General features: G+C 45.0%; 1 protein-coding gene across 4 annotated transcripts in view; it reads right to left on the minus strand.

The window, feature by feature from the left end:
* EPB41L4B (erythrocyte membrane protein band 4.1 like 4B) overlaps positions 1-26,210 on the minus strand; it is a 144,324-nt gene that overhangs the window by 80,844 nt on the left and 37,270 nt on the right. For all 4 annotated transcript variants that reach the window (XM_028165458.2, XM_057548537.1, XM_057548535.1 and 1 more), the window contains exons 2-7: positions 24,486-24,590; positions 10,684-10,726; positions 9,717-9,795; positions 7,729-7,773; positions 5,846-5,898; positions 572-692 (exon numbers count right to left, since the gene is read on the minus strand). In XM_028165458.2, coding sequence (XP_028021259.2) covers positions 572-692; positions 5,846-5,898; positions 7,729-7,773; positions 9,717-9,795; positions 10,684-10,726; positions 24,486-24,590 — 446 coding nt within the window. The remainder of the gene's footprint in view (positions 1-571; positions 693-5,845; positions 5,899-7,728; positions 7,774-9,716; positions 9,796-10,683; positions 10,727-24,485; positions 24,591-26,210) is intronic.

Consider the following 26,210-nt stretch of genomic DNA (forward strand, 5'->3'; position numbering starts at 1 on the left):
CCTGTTATCCAGGCATAAAACTGCTAGACTAGGGTGACTAAGGGAGGAAAGAGGACAAAGCAAGAGAGAAGTGGCAGGGCTGGATTTAGCTGTGGTGACCACGTGTCCTGAAATACAACTCTGTACAACACATGGTCTCAAACATGAGTGTCCCTGTAAGGAACCCCAGGACACACTTCTAAAGGGTTTGCCCTAGCAGTCCAGGCCATGGACAGAGCGCCAGGTGTGCGGGACCGGATGGATCAAGGCAGCACCCCTTTGCCTTGGTTAGGAGGCCGGGATGGCCATGGCGTCCCTGGCTATGCAACGAGCAAATCAGGACCAGGCCCTGTACTTCAGAGGAAGAAAGAGGAGTATGGCTTGGTTTTTACTGTACATCTCTGGAAAGAGAGATGTCCTGTGGGCCTTTGAAAAACAGGACTGAAGCACAGGAGGGAAAGAAGTGAAGAGCTGGAGCTGCGATTTTACAGTCATCCACAGAGCCACTCTGCCATCAGATAAAAGAGTCTGACAAATGCTTATAAATGACCAAATGCATATATCGGAATGTTAGATGGTAGCATCAAGGTACCTGCACTCTTTCCATCTCTGGAAGATATCAAATTCCATCGCTTCTGTCTGATTTGGAATGAACCGAAACTCAGACACAAGCTCTGGTGTGTGTTCTGGAAGCTCGCACTCCCCAAGCTCGGCTGCAGGTTTCATAAAAGGGAGAAAACAGGAGACAGTGAATGCTTTTGGTTATTGCAGCACCTGGTCCAAAGGCACTTTGCCTGACTGTAAACAGCACAGGTACCCCCTCATGTATAACGAACTCCCCGCTTTCAGGAGGATTTAACTCCCACTCGGTCCCCACATGTACGTTCAGAATCCCCATGAATGACTCCAATGCGCTCCCCACTGGGCCATACACCATCATCTCAGTTATGACTGTCCCTCTCCCGACTATTTCTCTGGCCCAGGGAGGCCCTGATTACATTTCCCCCACAAAACTGTAGTGCCTGAATTTGCAATAAAAGGCAACTGCAGGGAATGGGGACCCACCCAGAAACATCCATGTAACAAGGCTCTCGTTAAGGGTGGGTCTCAGCAGCACTCCAGAGTCTGCAGTGCTGGAGAGGACCAATCAAGAATTCGGTACAGGCAGAATCAGGGAGAAAAAATCTGGCAGGAGGGAGAAGGAAGGAGTGAGGAGTGAGGGAAGAGCGGGTGAGAGGGCCACAGGAGCAACTGCGGCAACTCAGGCAGAAGCTGGGAGGGAGCCGGCTGTGCAGAAAGGAGCAGCGGCCACGCGGGCGACCCCAGCAAAAAGCCCAAAGCCGCCGCTTGGCTCTTGCCCAGTGCCCCAGGGAACGCAGGGCCCAAGGACACACGGGGCCCATTCCTCCAGGACATGAATGAGAAAGTCCACTCTCTCCACTCCCCCCACCCTTGCCGTGCAGGAGGCAGACCCCAGAAGGAAAAGGAATCCTCCAGGGGTTCCTCTATACCTTGTCGGCTATGAACTCTAATTACCTCTGATACCTTGCTGCACAAAGTGTGGCCCGCAGACCAGCAGCGTGGGCATCGCCTGGGAGCCTGCTTACCGCGCACAACCTCAGGCCCCACCCTGGACCTGCTGGAGCAAACCCACCACGTGCCCAGGAGGGTGGTGCACACATTACTTTGAAAAGCACTGATCTACGACAGCGGGTTTTCGAATGCGCCAGAATTGCCTGGAGGGCTCGTTAGAACACACACTGCTGGCCCCCATCCCCGGAGGTTCTAAATCCATAGGTCTGGAATAAGGCCTGAAAACCTTCATTTCTAACAAGTTCCCAGGGGATGCTGACGCAGCTGATGCAGCATGTCCCCAGGGAACATACGCTGAGAATCACTGCTTAACACGACATCCCACCGACCAGCCACCAAATGACCAAACACCCTCAGTGACAGCAACTCACTATGGACCCAGCAGCCCTTTCCAGTGGCTTCTGAGCCCCAATCCCAGAGCCCACCTTTCAGGAAAGGGACTCCAGTTGGCTCGCAGGAGAAGAGGTTAAAATGTTCCTGTCCACACAGAGGAAGCGGCAATACCATACTCGGAGGGGTGGTGGGAGGACTGCAGGAGACGGTGTCTGACACAGGGCGGGGACCTAGTGACTGTCCCCTCACCTGACTGCAGCCCCTCATCTGCAGCTCTCAACTGGACGGCACCCCTAATACCACCAGGTGGTCTGGGTCAGGATGTGCAGCTGCTTGGTGCCTTGGGCAAAGTCACAAAAGAAAATCGTGACATATTTGCCCAGAAAAGGTGAGGGCTGGGCTCCCAAGGCTGGGGGCCATGACTGACCTCTGACCAAGATGTCACCCTGAAGCTAGGGACCTGGCAAGGCTAGAAGGGCAGTCTGGGAAGAGATCTCTTTGATATGAACCACCCTGCACCCATGGGCCAAAGTGAGCCCTGTGTTTACTGGTGTGTCTGCACAAGACTGGATTAACTGTGCATCTGACATCATCAAGCACAGGAGGGAGAAGCCAATGATGAGGTTCCCCCGAGACCAGGCAAGGGGGACACTTTGCTGCCTGCCTTCCAAGAACCTGCCGGCAAGAGGACACTTTGCTCAGTCTTTGAACTCTGCAGCCAGGGTCCCAGCTGTGAAGGGTGTGGGGCATGGTGGAAACAGCTCAGAGGCAGGAGGGCTTGACTCCCAACTTGACCATATACTACCTGTGTGACCTGGGCAAATCACTTAACTGCCCTGGGTCTCTGATGCCTTATCCACAAAAGGGAAACTGACAAAGATGAAACAAGATCATGGACACACAACAAATGACTATCTCATTCTTCTCCTCCCTTCTTCTTCTTTGTGCCTGAAATAATTTCCAAATCAACCATAAAATTAGTTCTCAAAGAGCAGAGCCTCCAAGCAGGGCCACTGCATCACAACTCATGAGGCATCAGTTCAAGGACAACTGCAGCAAGACACGTATTCAAGGCTCAAGCATGGGAAGAAGTACACAACCTTTCACTGTGCAAACCCACAGAGGCTCTCTAGCGATCTTCATAGTCCAAGGCAAACCGGCTTCTTTGTGGCTGAACTAGAAGCATTTACTGATGGGCTGGGGGGGGAGGAGGGGACATGGAGAGACAATGTGACAAAAACTTCCCCATTTCTGTGTCTACATCTTCAGTTTTTCTTTGTACCTGACATAATGACTGCATCTTAAGTTACACTAATGTTGTTCCAACTCAGATAGGTAATTTCTCCAAGAAGGGATCAAATGACAGCTGGTATTCTTGTCTGCCTCGGCTGCAGGGCAAGGCAAATGGTTCTCCTAGAGCTGGGTGATGCCTTCATCACTTGGGGGCAGGCAGGGTGGTGATATGTGTGCCTCGTCGTCCTCTAATCATTTAGGACGTTGTGCCAATGGCCTTAGGAAGAAACCTCTCAGGTGGACTGACGGCCCCAGGTCTGACATGGATGCTTTCATCCCATTAACTACACCCTGCCATCTACTGCTGGGCCACCAAGCCTGACAGTATGACCTCCTGGCAGCTCAGAAACTCTAGGGTGGATGCAGCTTGGCAAGCTGGTGAAATACAGATTGGTCAAAGTGGACAGTCCATTTCCAAGTTCCCCAAGCCACTGCACGTTGTTATGGCACTTACCATAAGGACCACTGTGTCAGGAAAATATGGATGTGAAGCACTTAGCATTGTATTTAGCACAGACGGTTACCTCCAACACAAGTGCCTTCAGACCACATGGGCAGACTGCCCTTCAGCCAAAGTCCATGGGCGGGGTGGGGCTCTTCAATTTCATTCTGCACTTACTGAGCACCTATTATATGCCAAGTCCCCACTAGATAATAAGCACTAAAGTGGTAGATGGACCTAGAGTCTGTCACACACAGTGAAGTAAGTCAGAAAGAGAAAAACAAATACCGCATGCTAACGCATATATATGGAATCTAAAAACAAAAATGGTTCTGATGAACCTAGAGGCAGGACAGGAATAAAGATGCAGACGTAGAGAATGGACTTGAGGACACGGGGCGGGGTTGGGGGTGGAAGGGTAAGCTGGGACGAAGTGAAAGAATAGCATTGACATATATACACTACCAAATGTAAAATAGATAGCTAGTGGGAAGCAGCCGCATAGCACAGGGAGATCAGCTCGGTGCTCTGTGACCACGTAGAGGGGTGGGATAGGGAGGGTGGGAGGGAGGGAGACGCAAGAGGGAGGGGATACGGGGATATACGTATACATATAGCTGATTCACTTTGTTATACAGCAGCAACTAACAAAACAATGTAAAGCAATTATACTCCAATAAAGATGTAAAAAAAAAAATATATATATATATAAATGAAAAAAAATAAGCAGTAAAGGTGACTAAGGAATGGAAGTATCAGGGAATGGGAGTAACCTGGTCATTAAAAACCTTCTTTATAAGTACAAACATGACAGAATATATGTACTAAAATTACCAAGTAGAAAATCATACAAAAAAATTTGTGTATGAGTCTGATCAGAACTACATTTTTAAAACTCAAACTCATAGATAGAAACTCTGCTTGTCTGTGGGTAGGACGGTGGGTTACCTTCTTCCTTCTACTCGTCTGATTGTTGTCCTGATATTCTGTAATAAGCCTGTACTGATTTTATAATTTGAAAAGACTTAGATCAACTTTTAAAACTTGGTAAATACAAAAGTCAGAAGCCAAATCTTACTATGGCACTCAAAAATAATTAGTAGTTATAAATGAATACATCATAATTCATTATCCCATAGAAGCCCTGATAAACGAGTCCACAATATATGTCTATCCGATGTGCTGATGAAATTCCTTATACGCAGTTACACATTAGTATCCTTTTAATTAGTGCTGGCAACTTTAACAAGTGTTTCTTGTGCATGTTAAACTAAAAATCCACCAGTGCATCAGACAGATGGAACAGTCAACGTTGAGAGACAGGCAACCCTCTTACCGTCCAATTCCCACCCGCATGCTGATGACTCTCCCCTGTCAGTGCTTCCAGCCTGACCTGTCTGGTGGAGCCAGATCTCTACAGACTCAAGAAGCTCCCAGAGGCTCCAATGGCCCCTCTCAGCCAAGAGACCCTACACAGATGTCCCCCCACTGGAGCCCAACTCTTCTTCTAACCATTCACTGTCACCATCTCCCATCCTTGGTAGCAGCTTATGAGTCATCTCTGTCTCCTTTCTCAACACTGAGCCTAATGACCAGGTCCTTCTCCTTGTACCGCTGATGCTGTTTTGGGGTGTGTGTGTTTAACCCCCAGCCTTAGTTTCGTTTTGTTACAGCTATACCTCCTCACTTCACCCCCAGCCCCAGTCTTGGTCTTGCCCCCATCCCTTCTCCCCATCACAGCCACTGTGGCCTTTCTAAAATGCACGTCTGACTAGGCCTGCCTCCCGCTCGAGAGCCTTCAAAGACGTCATGTTGACAGCGCGAAGTTCATGTGCTTTAAATGGGGTCAAGGTCACCCGCCGCTCCAGGTTTTTGAACTTGGCCCTCTGACACCACTCAACTGCTAGTGCCTCTCTGCACTTTTCTACTTTGTGCCTTGGTTCCTCTGTTCATCTCCATCTACCCTTCCCCCGACAGGCCTCCACTTCCAAGCCTCCTGCAGGTCTCTCTTCCTGAAGGAACCACACTGTACTCTGTACGTACACACGGAGTATGTGATCCGGCCACGAGGTCCTCATGGGACTGAAAGCTACTTGGGGACGGAGACCAAAGCAGAGCACTGTGCCTGGTACACAGGAGACCCTCATTTGTTGAAATGAAAAGCAACAACTTTAAAATGCTAATTACCACTAAGGAATAATGTACCTTGTAGGCAGAGAGCAGCTAACTCCACAGCTGTTTCATACGGGCATTTCAATCTTGGAAGGAAAAAAAAAAAAGAAATTAACTGTAAATATGAACTTTAATATTCAAAACTATACAAAATGTCACTAACATCATTTCTCAGAAGGTAGTGATATTTAGATAATGATTTTTGTTCTCGGTGGTTTCTATTTTTGCTGTCTACATTAAAAAATGCAAATAAGCTGACTTACACTCCCTGTTTCCCAAAGTCAGTTCTCATCATATGGTAAAATCACCCCATCTAGGTATAGTTCCTCTCAACTCTAAGTAGAGTGGGCAATTTTACTGAATCTGGCAAGAACTAGGAAGTTTGGGAAACAGAATGAAAAGCCTTCCCTTTGCCTTATTATTTTTAAACTTATTTTATCTTGGTCTAGTACATGCATCTTTTGAAGCTGCCTTCAATCTTTCTTGAAACGAGGTCATAGTATTAGAAATAAACAGACACCCTATCTAAGATTGCCAGGACAGCTGGATACACTCAAGCAATCGAATAACTGAGGCATCGCCACAGAGGTGTATTACTACAAATCCAGTGATCTCATTCATACTTACTATTACAAATTTAGTTAGAAAAATAATAATGACATACATTGGTATAGCACTTCATAGTTTTCAAAGCCTTTTCATATACGTATATTATCCAATTTGGTCAATGCATCGAGTGCATCAACCCCTAGGATGGGTGTTGCCTGTGCTCCCCATCCCCACCGCAGAAATGAGGAACTGGGTGTGGAAGTGTCCTGCCCACAGACGGCCAGCTGGTAGAGGCAACGCTGGGGCCGCCAGAACACTACTCTGCTATGAATTCAGTACATCAGGCTGACGTGCACGGAAACTGCAAAGTACTGTACAAATGCAAGGCATCGCCATTAATATTTTTCCAGACCAAAGACAATCACCAGTTAAGAGGCTTTTAGTATGAGGAGCACAGTATGGAGAGAGAGAGAGAGAAATACACACACAATCAAAGATCTGTATTGCATGGTTGAATAAGGCAAATGTATACACTGTACAATCTACTTGTTCTATAGTGTACATTTCACTAGGATTCTCATAGCACATATTCTACAGAGAGTTTCCAAATTCGGAAATCACATTTTAAATCTCCTTCAGATTATATTCAAAATCAAAATGTATTCTTGTCAATAATAGCAGGTATTGCTTTTTAGATTCAGAATATCTTAGTTTTTCATGTAACAGAAAATAGTCAATATGTCTGGTGAAAATGACACAACTGTAAAAGTTATGACTGCTGAAATCTCATATCCTTAAAATACATACTGCCTGTGAAACCAACGATTTCAGTGCCACTGCTTCCCGTGCTCAACAATCATTGTATAGCCAGAGGCCTGGTATTTAAAAACCATTTTTAAGAGAGGAAAAGGAAATGAGATGAGATGTCTAAACCTCTTTCTACTAGAATCAGAACATAACCTCTTTACATTACTTAAATGCAGATGGTGATGAGTGAGACTTTTGGATGATCCAAATACTTGTCAGTGTATACATACTAATAATGTATCTTGCTTGCAGATACGACAAAAGCCGTTATGAATGGGGCAGTGATGTGATCAGGGAGAGAATTATTCCCAGATACACATCACTTAAGATATTAAATGCTCTTGGAAATGCTTCAAGCCATATATAGTAATCACTTGAAATAAGATGATGATGACAGTGATACAAGTATTAGACTCACTTTACAATGCCTGGTGTACTTTTTTTGAATTTTGAAAAGGGAACAAGGGTAAAGAGTTAAAAAAAAAACACACATGGTGAATTATTTAGAAAATATACTATGATCTATCCTGAGTTAAGAGTTAGAACAAAAACATACTTACTTTCCTGAAAGAATGTCATGCCTGAGTTGTAAAACAAACAGGTACCTGACAAACATATACAAAAGTCAACAGAGGGTAACTTCCCCAGCCGCTTCCACTCCCCAACTTCCCATCACAAATCCCACCCCACACTCAACCCGGAATTCTGCATTGTAAAAAGAGAGTCCAAGTCAAATGAGAATTTGGGTGGAAGCATCTCCTCCTGTCTCCAGGAAGGCATCCCAGAATCTAGCTAGGAAGGTGAGCGCATGTAGGAATTCGCAAGATACTTGGAGGATGGAACATGGAGCACTGCACAGTCCAATGACACCTCCACATGCCCTTGGGGCTCCAGGAGAGAGAGACACACACACACATGCACACGCATGCAGGGCTCACACGCAGCATGCAACGTGTCCAATCCAACAGGCAGGGTAGAGCCACTGCGTTGGGCCCTCAGCCAGCCCACCAGCAGATTCCAGAAAGGCTGCAGCTGATTGTATCAAAAAATGTACAGCTGACTGTAGTTAGCAACCACTGGAGGCTTTTTTTCTGATGCAGTTTAACTGCAGACTCTGCCTTTGAAAAAACAAAGTACACGTGTGCACACACACAGACACACACAGGAAACAAAAATCCTGGAATTGGACGGCAGCTGGTCACAGGGGTAACGGAAAATGGGGAGGAAGGCAGCAAATAACACAAGTGCAGTTCACTGAAGTAAAAGATTAAGTAAGTGTTCTTTTTACCAGGAGGATGTGGGCATCAGAACCACTTACAGTGCTTTGTAAAAACCAAAGCTGCCCACGCTCCACTCCATACCTACAGAATGAGAATCTTACACACAAGAGTGGTCCCCAGGAATCTGATTTGTTCAAAAGCCTCCCGGGTGTTTCTGATTCACAAACCCTGGTTAAGAATCACTGGCTTTGATGACAGCTAGAAGCAGCACACTTCATAAAGGACTCTAAAGAGGAACACTAGGATAATGTAATTTGTTTGAACTTTGAAAACAATGCACACGGTCACTCTCTGTGGAATGGATATAAGACAATGTGGGTGACGGAGACATGTGGGTGGTGGTGAAGGTTCTAGTACATTCCAGAATGTTACTACTTCTGAGAAGTGCTCAACCACCATTAAACTGAGTACCCACATCAAGGAGGACACAATGCTGACGTGGTCAGAACTTCCAATTGCTATAGGAAAACCTAACCACAGAAGCCCCCAGGCCGCTCCCATGGCGGGGGGGGGGGGGCATGGTGATAAAGTCGGTCTTTAAAGTATTACTTAGGGGGTCACCTCCAAGCCAGTGGCCACCACCATGGATCACCCAGAAGCTTACATGTCACCACAACTGTCCATCACAGACAATGACAAGGAGATTCTGGGGACATCAAAAGCAGCAGAAGCCTGAGTAAAGAATCTCACTGATAGAAGGGTGGCTGGAGGGAAAGTCCACACGTAAAATGTTCTTTAAGCCTCTTTTGCTTTGACACTATTTCTGAAGTCTAAGAGACAGGCAAGGGCAGGCACACTATAAAAGAAATTCAGTGGAGCGGAAAGATACCGTGATGGAATTCTAACAACTTTGATATTGTAACAATCAAGGGAATATTTTGCAGTTGCTTAAAAAAATAAGGTGGCAATTTTGGAGGGAGAGATGCTCTTCTAATAGTTGCCTTCTCTTTTTGTATCTGAGACAAAACTAAAGTGTCATAGACCAACTAGCCAATTTACCCAAGGTCCAACAAAATAGGAACGTGACAAGAAAATAAATTTTTAAATTTTGATTCACTAAGAAAAAGGTCCAGTCAAGCAAAGTGTGGATTTTCAACAGAACACAGAGATAAGCACACACAAAGTGCTAATAACAGTTGCTGAGAATATAAAGACAGCAGATGAAAGAGGCAGCAAACCCACAGTTTAGAAGAGCCATGGATTGTAAGTAAGGCAAGTGCTACGGGGTGTGGGTGGGTAGGAGGATCTTGTTTTGCATCTTGTCCTACCTTGTAAACTCTTCACGAAGGTTGTTCGGTTCTGAAGAATAATATTTAACTCGAAAGTGCAAAGCATAAGCAGGTCCAACTAAGCATTTGGAGATGGAAGGTTGAAGATGTTTTTCCCCAATTTTGAAGATCACAGAATGGACAAAAGGAAAAACATGTTAAATCTATTAACATATCCACCACGGACTCCGGGAGGTAACAACGGAACATACAAAGCTAGTAAGTTCTTTTCAATACTAGTTTGGAAAACTAAAATGGACTTACTTTGGTTTTGACAAAGATAGTTTAGCTAGTAATCTCATTCTGGAAAAAAACCCTCATCTCATTCTGGAAAAAAACCCTGGAAAAAAATTCATCTAGATGAATTACTAAGAGCTAACCTTTTACTTTCACCCCTGATGGCCAAGATACTCCAAAGTGATACTAACTTTTAACAAAATACTAAGTGGGCTAAAGGAAAGTGACACATAAACAGTCAAGTGTTCTGTAATCTAAAAATACTACGGTAAAAATACCTTAAAAGTATTAAATTAAAAAAAAATTACTCATACATAAACCACATTGAAGAAATCTGGTTACCACAACTATAAAATCAGAGAGCTGGACCAGACTGTCAAAGATCCTTCCTGCTCTCCCATTCTCTGAATCTACTTCATAACTCACGAGAAAATGAATGTCACAGGTATAAAGTCATGTTTCTGAACAGCATATTTATCAGTCCTCATTGGGAGAAGTGTCTGATTTCAAATGAGGGCATAGTCTGTTTTCTAACATCTACTAAAAACTCTTATTCAAATTTTAAATTCTAATATTTAGCCAGCCTTAGGAAATTAAAATTCATCCTTAAAATTGAATCCATTTGAAAATGCTCCCAAGTTCTAATGAAAATGTAATATACCTCAAAACATTGACAAAGGAGTTTACTCTCTGATAAAAGAAGGTAGTCAACTAAATTCTGCTTACTTACTTTTCATCTGCTTTTTTATGGGTTTGGAATGATCCAGCCAGTGCTGAAAGAAAGAAAAAAAAATTTTCTTAGGAATAGTTCATCAGTAAGATTACACAGTCCCTTGGAGTTACCCTGCCCTACAACCCTTAGTAATTAAAACCAGGGATTGTACCAGATCACGAGCTCTTAGGCTTGGGATCTGCAAACAGCTTGGAATGGTATAAAAATACCTGTGCTACATGAAAAGATGCTCAACATCACTAATTATGAGACAAATGCAAATCAAAACCACAACGAGGTATCACCTCACACGGATCAGAATGGGCATCAACAAAAGGTCTACAAATAATAAATGCTGGAGAGGATAAGGGAAAAGTGAACCCTCATACACTGTTGGGGGGAATGTAAATTGGAGCAGCCACTATGGAGAACAATATGGAGGTCCCTTAAAAAACGAAAAATAGAACCATTTGATCCAGCAATTCTACTCCTGGGTATATATCCAAAAAAACCGAAAACACTAATTCAAAAAGATACACGCACCTCAATGTTCATAGCAGCACTATTTATAATAGCCAAGCCAAGTGCCCATCAACAGATGACTGGTTTAAGAAGATGTGTGTGTGTGTGTGTTTGTGTATGTATAATAGACTATTACTCGGCCATAAAAAAGAATGAAATACTGCCATTTGCAGCAGCATGGATGGACCTAGAGATTATCATACTAAGTGAAGTAAGTCACAGAAAGACAAATATTACATGATATCACTTATATGTGGAATCTAAAAAATAATACAAATGAATCTATATACAAAATGGAAACAGACCCACAAAAATAGAAAACAAACTTACGGTTACCAAAGGGGGAAGGGGAGAGGGAGAAATTAGGAGTTTGGGATTAAACGACAGATGCAAACTACTATACATAAACTAGATAAGCAACAAAGATTTACTGTAGAGCAAAGGGAACCATGTTCAATATTTTGTAACAACCTATAATGGAAAATAATCTGAAAAAAAATATATATGTATAAATGAATCACTTTGCTGTACACCTGAAACTAACTCAACATTATAAATAAACTATGCTTCAATTAAAAAAAAGAAAAAATATCTGTGCTTATGCACATTAAGAGCATTTCTCCTAGGGAGAGTTAGCTTTCCAAAGAGGTGCCTAAAATAACCTAACACCCTTTACCTCATTGATCTATAAAGTCCCTTCTAGTCATTGGAGCCACCAACTGCCTTTTCCTTCTGAGATTTCTCAAGTTACAACCAAGTCTCCGTTAATCTAGTAATGACTACGAGCCCCACCGTCGAAAATCTCTGCTTATACACAGGTCTTGGCATTCTGTCGCCCTAAACTCTAAAATTTAAAACCAAAATTCATGACCCTTTAAATGACCCACACTGAAGATGGAAAGACAGGAGGGGATTTGCGTGAGAGAATTCTGCTCTGGTCCATGAAGGCATTTCAACTTCCTCTAGTTTTCACCAGAAACACCACTTCAGTCTTACCCATCCAAGGAAATTGCAAAACCATTTCCCTCATATAAACGTTCCTCTGTAACATCCCAGTTGTTGACACTACAGTCCCGAGGAACCTCAGGAGCTTGACTTCCATGGAAAGCAACACTTAGGAACATGAAACTGAGCCCCTCCAGGTGAACACGAGCCCCGAAGGGCAGGGACCACGCACTCAATCATCTTTGAGTTTCCTGTGCCAAACGCAGAGCCTGGCACCCAGCAGGCCCTTATCAGATGCTTGAGAAATAAATAAATGTTCAACACAATTTTTTAAATGAGGCACATAGGGACCTTCCCATCTCTTTATGTAAATTCCATGTATGTGGAACATCGCTGTTAGGATGTCGGAACAACACAGCCCGGAGCAGGTTTCTCACTAGCTGTTCAAAATCCGAGGCCATTCTGCTGACCGTCAAGATATTTTCAGAAGCAATCTGAACTCTGCACATACTAATAATGAGAAAGGCTGGGACTAAGTGAGTACAGTGCACTCTACCCCTCACCAAAGAGCCCACTCTGACTGTGTGGGAGGAGGGGGATAAGGAAACACAGAAGCAAATAAGAGATGAATTCTAATACCATAAGCTGGGAGCAGTGCAATGGGAGACCGTGGGCTCTGTCAACCCCACTCCCCCACTAGGCAACCGTGTGATCAAAGCACCGGATCCCCACAGCCGGATGCCTATCTCAAAGGCTCGTTGACAGGATGCTTTATCCTTTTATAAAGGAATGGGAAATGACCTAAATGTCCATCAACAAAGATGGATTAAAACAATGGCTCCTCCATATAATGAAATACTATTCAGCCTTTAAAACTGATTTAGGCCTGTATTTATTGATGCAGCAAGAGATCCACGGCACAATGTGAGATGGAAATAAAAGCAGGTACGATCCCTTTATAGAAAATTATTATTTCCTATCAACATATGTCCAGAAGAATTTATAGAGGTTATTTCTGAATGTGGGACTGGGAATGACATTTACTGTTTTTCTTTTTTAATTTTCTGCATAGTTTTTTTCCTTTGAAGGGGAATATTATTTTCACGGTGGGGGGAGGTGGGCTGGGTTGCCAACTTCCATCATTCATTCATCACTTGCCTATTGGGCAGTTTCTGATGATCAATTTGTATCATTAGAATTAAGTCTCACTGCTGCCCTCAACCAAGCTGGAAATGCTGGACCTTAGCCCCTTGGGAGGACAGATAAAGACTTGATAAACACATAATATTTACTTTCCTGCCAAAGTAAGTATCATGCTAATGGCTTGACTAAACCTGTTCTTCCCCTCACTTTCAAATCAATTTATCCTTAGCAGGCAAGGAAAGTTCTCCCTGCAACCAGCCTTCTAATCTTATTAGCCCCAGAGGCTCAGAGATTAAAGGAGCTTGTCCCATCTCTTTCCCTTCTCAAGTCTCCTTATTGTATTTGGAACAGAACAAACTTCAGCCCTCTGTTCCTCTCCCTCTACTGTCAAACTCTAATCTTGATCCAGGCCCAACCTGTGTCGTTTCCTCAGCTGTGGTTTTCAAACCTGGCTGTGTATTTCAATCACAAAGACCCAGGTCCCACCCAAGATCATTAAACAGAATCTCAGATCGTTAGTATTTTTTAAAGGCTCCCAGTGTGCCCATTAAATATTTAGTGCTGAAGTTTTCCTGCATCCTCTCCTACCCAAGAATATGTCCTAATAATGATCCTGGGGATCTTGAAACATCCACGACCCCTTCTGAAAACTGCTGTCTGAAATCTCAAGCAATTTCAGGGTTTACTAGCCAGACGTCTACAACCCGTGTTAACTGACAGGCAGATCATGGTTAGATGCTCCTCCTGGACAGCAGAGGCTTTTCCCTCTGACCACACTGCTAAAGAAGCCCCCCTATCAGGGACTTCCCTGGCGGTCCAGTGGTTAAGACTTCACCTTCCAATGCAGGGGTGTGGGTTCGATCCCTGGTCGGGGAGCTAAGATCCCACATGCCTTGCGGCCAAAAAACCCCCAAAACATAAGCAATATGGTAACAAATTCAACGACGACTTTAAAAATGGTCCGCATCATTGAAACCAATGGTCCCCTTGGTTTCAGGGGAACCAAGAAAAAAAAAAATCTAAAAAAAAAGAAGCCCCCTTATCCATGAGTGCTGGCCTCCATCCTTCCCACCTAGCCACCAGCCACAGAGCCCTGCCCAGAGCAGGACCCGCCAGGATTGAGGCCTGTGAAAAGTCTGGGGCTCACAAAGCTGGGAAAAGAATCAGAAACGGCTCCATTTAAAGAGCTCCTTGACCCTGTGGTGTTCAGATCAGGTTTGCTCATCTGCGTCAGAGGTGATAAGAAACCCAGTCACAAGCCTAAAACAAGAGATGATAAAATCTATCTTGTATCCAACCAGTCCAAAATGACCCGACTTTCCTTCTTAGCTGTAGGAGCTGACCAGACTCTGATCACTCAGAGTGATCAGAGTGATCACTCTGATCACTCATGCTTAATCCCACAAGACCACCCTGCGACTTGAAGACACTGGGGCACTCAGGCCCAATGTGGCATTCAATAAATTATATCCTATACTTGGCTTGAAGCCCTATTCAGCAGCAGCAGGACCTGTCTTGGATGTTCACCTGCATTCGGCTAAGGACAGCCAGGCCGCCTGTCGGCAGAGGCCAAGGCAAATGGCTCCAGCCCTCTTAACAGACCATTAAACCAGCCACCGGAAACAGACAGGTGCCTTTCTGAGTTCAAAGGGCAAGACATTTAACTCAAACACTCTACTAATGGGTATTAGGTGGTTTCTGATCTGAATTTCTCATCCAAGTCCATCTGGCAAAACCCTTCCCATAAACTGAGATGTGAGATGATCTGGCAGAGCCCATCTGTTCTGATAGTACATCAGTTCTAGAATTATGACATACATAAGGCTGATTATAGAATTTAATTGTCTAAAATCTACACAGAAGCACTTGAATCACAATGGCCAGGAGAAGCTCAGGGGTTGAAGAGGGTCTAAAGACTCTGCCTGTACAACCCTGGGCCATTACGTTTGAGTGATGGAACTCATAACTGGCTTTCTAGTACCTCTAGATTTTCTCGGCTTGTAAAAAGTGTCTAGTTTGCATTTAAATTAGAGCTGGAAGGAATCTGAGAGATAATCATATCCAAAGGATGTAAAGAGAAAGAAGAGAATGAACACTTTTGGAGCTTATTGTGTGTGATGTTGTGACTCATAATAAGAAATGTATATTTGGTCTTCATCAGTTTCTGGCACAAAGCTCCCAAAACCCTTGTAATTTCCTAAGTGGTAACAGCAGTAAAAGTGTCTTAACATTCATAACGAAACCTTTTCAATGACACCTGAGTTTATGTGAATGAGGTGACTTTGGGAAAGCACCTAAGGATGGGGCTTGTTGCCAGGGGAACCAAACACATGATTGATTACAGGGTTAGAACTTTCAGTCCCCCGCCACTTCCCCGACCTCTGGGAAGGGGAGAGGGACTGGAGGTTGGATCAATCACCAATGGCCGATGATTTAATCAATCATGTCTATGTAATGCAGCCTCCATAAAAACCCAAAAGGACAAGGTTCATAGACCTTCTGGGTTGGTGAACACATGGAGATTTGGGAAGGGCGGCGTGTTCAGAGACGGCATGAAAGCTCCACACCTCCCCACCCCCCACACCTTGCCCTATGCATCTGTTTCAACTGGCTGTTCCCGAGTTACGTCCTTTTATAATAAACGGGTAACCTAGTAAGTAAACTGTTCCCCTGATTTCTGCGATTGGCTCCAGCAAATTAAACCCGAGAAGGGGGTCATGGGAAACTCCCATCTACAGCCAGTAGTACGGTCAGAAGCACAGGTGACAACGTGGACTTGGGATTAGCACCTGAAGTGTGTGTGTATGTGTGGTGCGGGGGTTGGTGGGGAGTCCTGAGGGACTGAGCCCTTAATCTGACACGGCCTTCAGGCAGACAGTGTCAGAATTCATTGCTTGCAGTGTTGGAGAAAACACCCCTTACATGATGTCACATCCATCCCTTTCTCAGGCTTCGAGCAGAGGAGGGTGGCCGTGGAGAGGGCTCCAGGTACCCTGGATCACGGCGCTAATGAGGCAGGATTCTAACTCAGGCTGTGTCGGCATCCGGTGCTCTGGGTCTCCGCACCACACCCCAGCGTGACACACCTTCTCTGCCTACGGGAGGGATCTCTCCTCGTCCTCATTCAGCATGAAGCCCTGTCAACCCATTCACGCCAGCTACTCGAGCTTTCCTTGGGGATTCATTTAAATCAATTGCAGAGACCCCCTTCCCTTTATCAATAGCTTCCCATTCAGCGCCAATACCTGCACGTGGACAGGAAAACACTCGCTCTGCCAACATTCAGAAGCAGGCTGCTGGGAGGCCTGAGGCATTTCTTGAGCACACATCCTTGAGAAGGAGGCAGGAGATCAGAGTTCAAGTCCCAGTCCTGCCACTTGCCTGGCGTGTGGCCAGGAGCAAGCCCCCCGCCCCATCCCCTCAGCTTCCTCATCTGTGCACTGAGCGCTCCCCTAACATAAGCATCAACTCAGTGTCCGTGGCAACTGTAATGAACTGTTCAAATGAAAGGAAGGGTTCAAGATGTTTCCTCTGACAGTAACATGTCCCACTACTAGTGTTCATACTCTCCAACCCTAACCCCACATACATCTGAAATGGGAGGCGCCTCGGCAGTGTCCACACAAGCGGCAAATGTGATGACATTCCAGGCACCCAGCAGAGTGAAGCCACAACAGTCCCTCTGGCGTCCACGGAGTCCTTCCAGCAGTCACCGTGTCTGTGTGTCAACCTCCCCTCACAGCCCTGGGCCTCTAATTACCCATCTACCCGATTCCATGCTGCAAAAACCACAGGAAAAACACCTCACAAGTCTGAGACAAAGGCCAAAAACCACCCTTTCTGGATTCCTTGCTGCAAAACGGACCACCATAAAACGCTCCCTTTCCACGCTGGGAGGGGCTTTGGAAGGGACTGAGGATGGCGACACCTACCCTGTAGAACGCCAGCCCCAAGACGGGGACGGAGACTTCCGCTTGGTGGGGCTACGGTTACCCCAGCCCCAAATCCCTGCCGCTCCTCTGCCTGGCAAAGTCCTCTCATCCTCTGTGGCTGCGGCCCACCCCATGTTCACCCTTCCCCTCTGACACCCTGATCACCTCATGAGCAACAACACTCAGCCTCCAGGCTCACAGACGGGAGGACAGTAAACAGGATAGTCTATAACCGTGAGCAGTACGGTCTGAGACTTAACTTTCCAGGTTTCAGGATCTTAACACTGAAATTCTGGGATTGGTTTTTTGTTCCAAGACTCTGAGTCCTAAGATACTTTAAGTACACTAACTGTGGTGGATATTTTATTGGGTAATTTTACATTTATCATAAAAAAAAACAAAAACAAACAAAACTGAGCCCACAGTTTTCCAAGGGACCACTTGTCTGTCTCCCTCACCAGAATGTGGCAGGCAGGGACACTGTCCAGCCTACCTCAGCACCACAGAGCTTGCCGCTGAGTAAGCTCCAAGTCAAAGTTTGCTGAATGGCTACTGGCTGAATGTTTTCTTTCTTCGGGTGTGGCTGTGTGTGGGTGGGTGTGATGTTCCCTTGTGTAATGGAATCAGTATAACCCAGTGGAAAGTGCTGGCCTTTGGAATGAGAGACCAGGTTCTGAATCCCGGCTCTGTCCCTTACTTTTTAACCTTTACAAGGTTTCTAGTGAGCCTCAGCTTCCTCATCTGTGAAACGGGTCTGCTTTATGGCCAGCTTTACAGATCAATGCTGAATGTTAAACGAGAGTTATATAAAGCCTTTAGTTTGATGCCTGCCTCAGAGCTCATCAGAGTAGAAACTCAGTAAACAGCACCTACCAGACCAGTCTAAGAAAGCTGGGTGGGTGCAGGCCAGGGCCCTGGGCTCTCAGAAGAAAGCTTTGATATGTAAAAATAGAACCCCTGCCCCTGCTTTGAGCTGTGCCAAAGTGAGAGCTACAGAGTGGGTTCCTGGGTGGCTTTCCTGCTTTGATATGGAAAAGGGAAAGAGGAGGCCCCAGCCCCAACTGCTAAAAATAGGTGATGCAAATAGACTTTGACCTTGCTTCAGGGCTGGGCTGTGCACTATGGAAACCAGGCTTGGCTCTTTGCAGCAAGCTGGGAATATAAGCTGGGGATGCAGAGAGCCAAGAGCCCTGGAACCCCCAGCCTTCTGATTTGCATATCAGGGGCTGGGTGGGGATGTCATTCCTTGCAGGAGCCTCAATTATGGGGCAATAAGCCAATGGCCAAGTGGACCATTCCCTTCTGGGCCCCCATCTATTACACCTGCCACCAACTGCTTTGTCCCAGGCCTTTGGGAAAAATCATTGGCTCAGCGAACTTTCCCAGAGGTCTCATCTAAATTGCTAAGGTCTCTCCTACAGACAAGGCAGCCTTGAGGTTCCGGCTAACCTCAGTGCATCACCTCTGGCCGTGATGACTTCTGGTCCCCCCTGGCCTGCCCAGCTGGGAAGAAAAGACCCACACCCATGCTGGATTACAAAACCCTTTCTCTTCCATTAACTCACTGAGTCCTTCAATTTCCCTCTGAAATGGATGTTACTACATCCACCTTGGTGTTAGGAAAACTGAGGCTCCAGAGTACAGTGTACTGAAAAGAACACTTAAAACCCAAAATCGTAAAACCTGGGTTCGCGCACAAGCTGTGCTACTCGCTAAGTGACTTGCCAAGGTCTAAGGACTTTGGTTTCACCACCCAGAGATGGAGAAATTTGACAAATGGCTCCTAAGGTCCCTTCTGGGGCTAAAGATGAAAGTTCTAGGTTGTATGCCTTGTCACCAATAGTCACCAAGTTAAGAAGAGGAGGACCTAAGTCTTAGGATCGAATCAGAAAGGTTTGTTCATATACACAAATAATGACCCTGAGGCCAAATGAGCTAACTGCCAGGGAGGGCAAAATAAGCTCAGGTTTACATAGAGGAGGAAAAACGTTTTGGGAGTTCAGGACATGCTGCACAAAGGGCTGTCATCAGAGGTGGTCTTGAAAGATGGCCAGAAGTTTAAACGGGATGAGAAAGGGTGTTCCGGGAGGGGAACCAGCACAAGCAAAGTGCGGGCAGTACCAGACCCAGCCTACAATGAGCCCAGCGTAGATGTCAAACTGATGAGAAGAGGCCTGGGAGCTGTCGCTGCCCCACATCTCTAGGACCCTCAGAGTTCGGCAGATGAGGACCCTACGCCTGCTCTTGTGGGGAAGAGAAGCGCATCATATTCACAGAGCTGCATGCTTGAAAGGCTTTAGCGCCTGCAGAATCTGAGCATCTGCAGGTGTATGGCCTGGGAAGGACGCCTGGATCTCACCGTGAACATCCCTCCTGCTGCACAGGGCCAGGGCACCAGCGGACGGGAAAGCCTGGCAGCCAAGTGAGCAGAGGCTCACAGCGGAGTCTTTCCTAATGGAATCACATCCTGGGCTTTCTGGGAACCCGCGTGGCTGGAAAGCGGTCGCCTGGGGATGAGGGCACGCCACCAGAACAGGTACTTGGTTCTAATGGCAGAAATAACGGGTATCTTCTCCTTGACTAGAGAAGATTTGTGGGGCAGACACGCCTGCCTCTCCTTAGACTCAGAATCACTGGACATTAGACCTAGAAGAGCTCTTGGGAGAACAGGTCCAAGAACCCCATTTTAGGGATTTCCCTAGCAGTCCAGTGGTTAAGATTCCACGCTTCCACTGCAGGGGGCGCGGGTTCGATCCTTGGTCAGGGAACTAAGATCCCACATGCTGCCTGGGGTGGTCAAAAGAAAAAAAAGAGGGGCTTCCCTGGTGGCGCAGTGGTTAAGAATCCACCTGTCAATGCAGGGGACACAGGTTCAGTCCCTGGTCCGTGAAGATCCCACGTGCCACGGAGCAACTAAGCCCGTGCGCCACAACTACTAAGCCTGCGCTCTAGAGCCTGTGAGCCACAACTACTGAAGCCCGCAGGCCTAGAGCCTGTGCTCTGCAAGAGAAGCCACCGCAATGAGAAGCTTGCGTACGGCAACGAAGAGTAGCCCCCGCTCGCCGCAACTAGAGAAAGCCCGCACAGCAATGAAGACCCAACACAGCCGAAAATAAGTAAATAAGTAAATAAATAAAAGAACCCCATTTTACAGATGAGGAAACTGAGCCCAAGGGAGAAAAGGTGGCTTATCTAAAGCCCATCAAATGAGTTGGGGCAGAACCAGGAGTAAGGTCCAGGTCTGACTCAGTCCAGAGCCATAGACAATCTGAAGCCAAAAATACCACACATGTTAGGACAACAGGAGAAGGCAGAATAGAGAAGAGTTTCCGGGATGAGGAGGGCTGGTAAGTGTCAGATGCTGGGGACAGCAAGGAGAACTCTAAACTCAGCACCCAGGAAGCAACCGGAAATGGAACTCTGATGCAGGTGTAGTGAGTAAATGCTGTAGAAACAGGCAAACTCCCTTAAAACAAAGTAGTAAAAAGGATGGACAGAGAGAAAAAAGAAACTTTGGGATGCAGGGAAGAAAACTCAAGGCATTTCAGCTAAATGACTCGGTCTTCTCAGTAGGTGGCAAGGCCAACAATGAGACCAGTCTTTGTGGGAACTGGACTATGGGTCTGTGATCCAGAGTCAGAGGGGAACCCTGGGGCATTCCAGAGTTGGGATTAACCCCCAGAGTCCATTGGGGGTTAATGAGGCTCCAAGAACAGCTCGGGGGCTTGGACTCTGCTGAACCTGTGATCTGTGATTTGTGCTGGTGCCAAAATGCACAGCCTGTGGCTCTCCAGCAACGCCTGGCAGCCCGGGAGAAGCAGCAGAGGGAGCATATGGGCCTGCGTGCGTGTCAAAGGGAGGCCAGGGGACAGTCATGGGAGCAGGAGAATCAAAGGGCAAGTGGGGACACAGGTGAGACAGCTGAGCTTCGCCAGGCCGGGAGGAAGGAGAGAGTAGGAGGAGTTTTCGTGGGCCAAGGCCACATGTAGAAGAACTGGAAGAACGCGATCACGGGACGTTGTCATGGGATGAGAAATGACACAATTCTGGATCTTGGAGTGATTGGGGTGGTGACAGGACCAGAAATGCATCTGTGTGAGGTTTGCTCAAATGAAGCTTCAGTGAGAGGAAACCATGTCTGGAATGTTTAGAGGGGTCAGCAATTTGAGTTCTGAGGTTGCCCAGGGAAGAGAAAAACAGGCACCAGAGGCCTTGAAGGATGGGAAGGAGAGCGCTGAGGTCAGAGGGCACAGCACTGGGTAGTCCAACCTCAAAGGAAGCAGAACTGCATGGGGGAGGGGACAGGGAAAAGCTGGTCTGCCCTCCCCAGGGCCACAGTGGCCAGAGTGAGAGTCTCCGGCTCACAGGAAGGAATCAGGACCACGAACTCAAGGAGGCAGCTGGGGTGTTCGTGGCAACAGTCAGGGGGGTGGGGGAGTGGGCTGTCAGCAGACAGGAGGTCCTGAAGGTGGAGAGGAAGTCAGTGGTGCAGAGGGGGCATCCAGTGGGAGCAGAGGGGAGTGTCTGCCCAGCAGGCACTGTAGCCCGGGCGCACTTAAGTCCTGGCTCCACCCCATCACCGCAGACTGAGCATCACAGTAACCATCTCAGGCAGACCCAATTTCCAGGCATCGACTTTGAGCATATCCTTACAACCGTCATGGGTAGCCCCCAGGAAGTCTCTAAAAAGTGTCTTTCAGGTAGAAAGGCTTAGCCACAGATGAGGAGCTCCAGGTCTCAGCTCAAACATCTCCTACCAGGGAACTCACCCTTTCATACTCTGTCTAAAATAGCGCTGCCCCTTACTCTGTCTATTTCCTCACCCTCCCTTTACTTTGTCTAACGCCTCACTCTGCTTTATTTTTCTTAACACTTATTACCATCTGTCATGTTACATAGGTATTACATACATCCACTGCATTATCCACTGCTTGGAACAGGACCCAGTGCATAACAGGCACTTAATAAATACTTTTAGATTGCTGAATAAATTCTCTTTAAAACCCAAAGCTAGACTTTGTTGGGAAGGGAGACCCTGAAGTCTTCCCTGCTTTTTAAAAGAACAAAGCTGGAGGTATCACATTCCCTGATTTCAAGCTATACTACAAAGCTACAGTAATCTAAACAGTATGGTACAGACACAAAAACAGACACATAGGTCAATGGAACAGAATAGAGAGCCCAGAAATGAACCCACATTTATATGATCAATTAATCAATGACAAAGGAGGCAAGAATATACAATGTGGCAAAGACAGTCTCTTCAATAAATGGTGTTGTAAGATCTGGACAGCTACATGCAGAAGAATCAAATTGGACTTCTGTCTCACACTATGCACAAAAATAAATTAAAAATAGATTAAAGACTTAAATGTAAGACCTGAAACCATAAAACTTCTAGAAGAAAACATACGCAGTATGCTCTTTGACAGTAGTCTTAGTCATATTTTTTGGATATGTCTCCTCAGGCAAGGGAAACAAAAGCAAAAATAAACAAATGGGACAACACCAAACTAAAAAGCTTTTGCACAGTGAAGACAACTATCAGCAAAATGAAGATGCTGCCTACTGACCAGGAGAAAATCTTTGCAAGCGATACATCTGATAAGGGGTTAATATCCAAAATATACAAAGACCTCATACAACTCAACATTAAAAAACCCAAACAATCCTATTTAAAAATGGGCAGAGGATCTGAATAGACATTTTCCCAAAGAAGACATACAGATGGCCAACAGAAACATGAGAAGATGCTCAACATCACTAACCATCAGGTAAATGCAAATCTAAACCACAATGAGGTATGTATCACCTCACACCTGTCAGAATAGCTATTATTAAAAACACAACAAATAACAAGTATTGGCGAGGATGTGGAGAAAAGGGAACCCTCATGCACTGTTGGTAGGAATGTAAACTGATGCAGCCACTATGGAAAACAGTATGGAGGCTCCTCAAAAAATTAAAAATACAACTACTATATGATCCAGCACTTCCACTCCTGGATATTTATCCAAAGGAAAAAAACACTAATTAGAAAAGATATATGCACCCCTATGTTCGTTGCACTGTTATTTACAATAGCCAAGATATGGAAGCAACCCAAGTGCCCATCAATAGATGAATGGATAAAGAAGATGTGGTATCTATAATACATACGCAATGGAATATTACTCAGGCATAAAAAAAATAATGAAATCCTGCCATTTGTGACAACATGGAGGGACCTAGAGGGTATTATGCTAAGTGAAATAAGTCAGATAGTGAAAGACAAACATGGTATGATATCACTTACATGGGGAATCTAAGAAACAGAACAAGTGAACAAACATTACAAAACAGAAACAGAGTTACAGATACAGAGAACAAACAGGTGGTTGCCAGGGCGGAAGGAGGGAGATAGAAATAGGTGAGGGAGATTGAGACATACAAACATACAGTAGTTGCAAAATAAATGAGTCACAGGTATGAAATGTACAGTGTGGAGAATACAGTCAGTAACAAGGTAATATCTCTGTACGGTGACAGGTCGTAAATAGGCTTTCACGGTGATCATTTAGAAATGTACAGAAATACTGAAGTACTACGTTGTGTAACAGGAACTAACATAGTACTGTAGGTCAGTTATAAAATAAAGAAAGAAATTAAAATAAATGAAAGAGTGGTTCTGAGCTGTGTCGAGTTCACGCACTCGAGCACCTCCACTGCACACAGTTCTGTCTCAGGCAAAGCAGGGGAAGTCTTTGCTGACCTAACGCAACCTGCTGGAGCCTGCAAGATGGTTCTCGAGCAATGCCAAGACCCGCTCCGACCGCCCAGCCCCTGAGCCCACTAAGCCCGGCTGCAATTCAGCTGTGTTCACAGCACCTGCTTGCTACACCTGGCAAGAGTCCAGGAGAGGAGGGTAGCACAGCCTCTTCTGCCGGTTAAATACAGGCAGCATCCTTAAAAGAATTCCTATGATGATATTTCTTCTCTCTACCTACTCTAGAGATGGGCCCACACTGCATCCCCATGCTTGGAAAGGCTCCCCTAGTGCATCCCCATGTGTAAAGGGAACACATCTTCCTCTTCCCTTCCCAGGTACTGGCCATCTCCAGGGTGGGGCACCACGGATGCATCATCTCACATGGGCGCCAGCACCTCCATCCCAATGCTCCTTACTGCAACAATATCACAGTTTTCCTCCTGTTTTTCTCTACCAATTTCTAGCAACCGTGGATCTGTGATTAGCATGAAAAGCCAATCCATCCTGTAAGGAATCAGAGGAATACATACCGCAACCTGGGCAGAGTCAAGGAACTGGAGGCCAAAGTAATCTGTTTCCACCAGGTCCAAGTGGTACACAATCTGATCAAACAAATCCTGGCCTTTGGCATGTTTCTGGAAGACAATTGGGTAGATGAAAATTTAGGATGTGACAACTGGATAAGAAACAAGATTAAAAAAAAAAAAACAAACCACAAAATCATTTTTCTCTCTCTATTGCATACATGTATGTGTCACAGTACATAAATTTTTAAAAACGTAATTATTTTTATTATAATACAAACTCATGATTAAATCTAAGCATACATAATGACAAGAAAAACCCACCAAACTACAACTTCATAGGATGATTAGGGAACCAATGCCTTATTATGATAAATGGTAAATAAATGGAAAAAAAAATCAAGCATTGATCCTGCCTTTAGCTGTAGCACTGGGTAACCAAAGAGTAGATGACAACATATACAAAAATTAACTCAAAATGAATCACAGACCTAAATGTAAGAGTTAAAACTATAAAACTCAGAATAAAACATACACACAAATCTTCATGACCCTGGATTAGGCAACAGTTTCTTAGATAAAACACCAAAAGTGCAAGCAACAAAAGAAAAAACAAACTGGACATCATCAAAACTGTAAAACTTTTATGCTTCAAAGAACACCATGATATCAAGAAGGTACAAAGACAACCCTGAATGGGAGAAAATTTTACAAATCATACTTCTGACAAGGGACTTCTATCTAGAACATACAAAGAATTACTACAACTCAATAATAAAAAGACAAATATTCAATTAAAAATTAGGTCAAGGAGATAGATAGATAGATGGTTCTCCAAAGATAGAAAAACAGCCAATAAGCATATGAAAAGATGCTCAACATCATTACTCATCAGAGAAATGCAAATCAAAACCACAATCAGACACTTCACACCCACTAGGAGGGCTATAATAAAAAAGACAGATAACCAATGTTGGCGAAATTGGAACCCTCTTATACTGCTGACAGGAATGTCAAATTGTATAGCTGATTTAGGAAACAGCCTGGCAGTTTCTTAAACGGTTAAACCTAGAGTTACCATTTGACCCAGCAATGACACTTCCAAGTAAATATCCAAGGAAAATGAAAACATTAAGCTCACACAGAAACTGGTACAAAAATGTTCACAGCAGCATTATTCCTAATAGCCAGAAAGTGGAAGCAACCCAAATGTCTATCAACTGATGAATGGATAAACAAAATGCAGTATATCCATACAATGGAATATTATTTGGCCATAAAAAGGAATAAAGTTCTGATACATGCTACAACATCGATGGATATTGAAAACATTATACTAAGTGAAAGAACTCGGTTACAAATGACCACGTATTATTTGAAATGTCCAGAACAGTAAGTCTAGAGACAGAAATGAGATTAGTAATTGCTTAGGGCTGCCAGGTTTGTGGGGTGACAGCGAAGATGAGTAGGATTTTTTGGAGGTTAATGAAGTGTTCTAAAATTAATTGTGGTGATAGATGCACAACTCTATGAAAATACTAAAAACCACTAAATTGCATGCTTCAGATAGGTGAATTGTATGGTATGTGAATCTCTATAAATAAACAATTAAAAATAGTAGAGAAGCAAAGTTTTTCTTTATAGTAGTATTCCAGCAAATAAATGAAGAAGGAATAACAATTGCAATATCACAATTTTGCAACTTCTAATGAATGGCAGGCTCTAAGCATT

The sequence above is a fragment of the Balaenoptera acutorostrata genome, chromosome 6 (genome assembly GCF_949987535.1).
Source record: "Balaenoptera acutorostrata chromosome 6, mBalAcu1.1, whole genome shotgun sequence".
Taxonomy (NCBI): Eukaryota; Metazoa; Chordata; class Mammalia; order Artiodactyla; family Balaenopteridae; genus Balaenoptera; species Balaenoptera acutorostrata.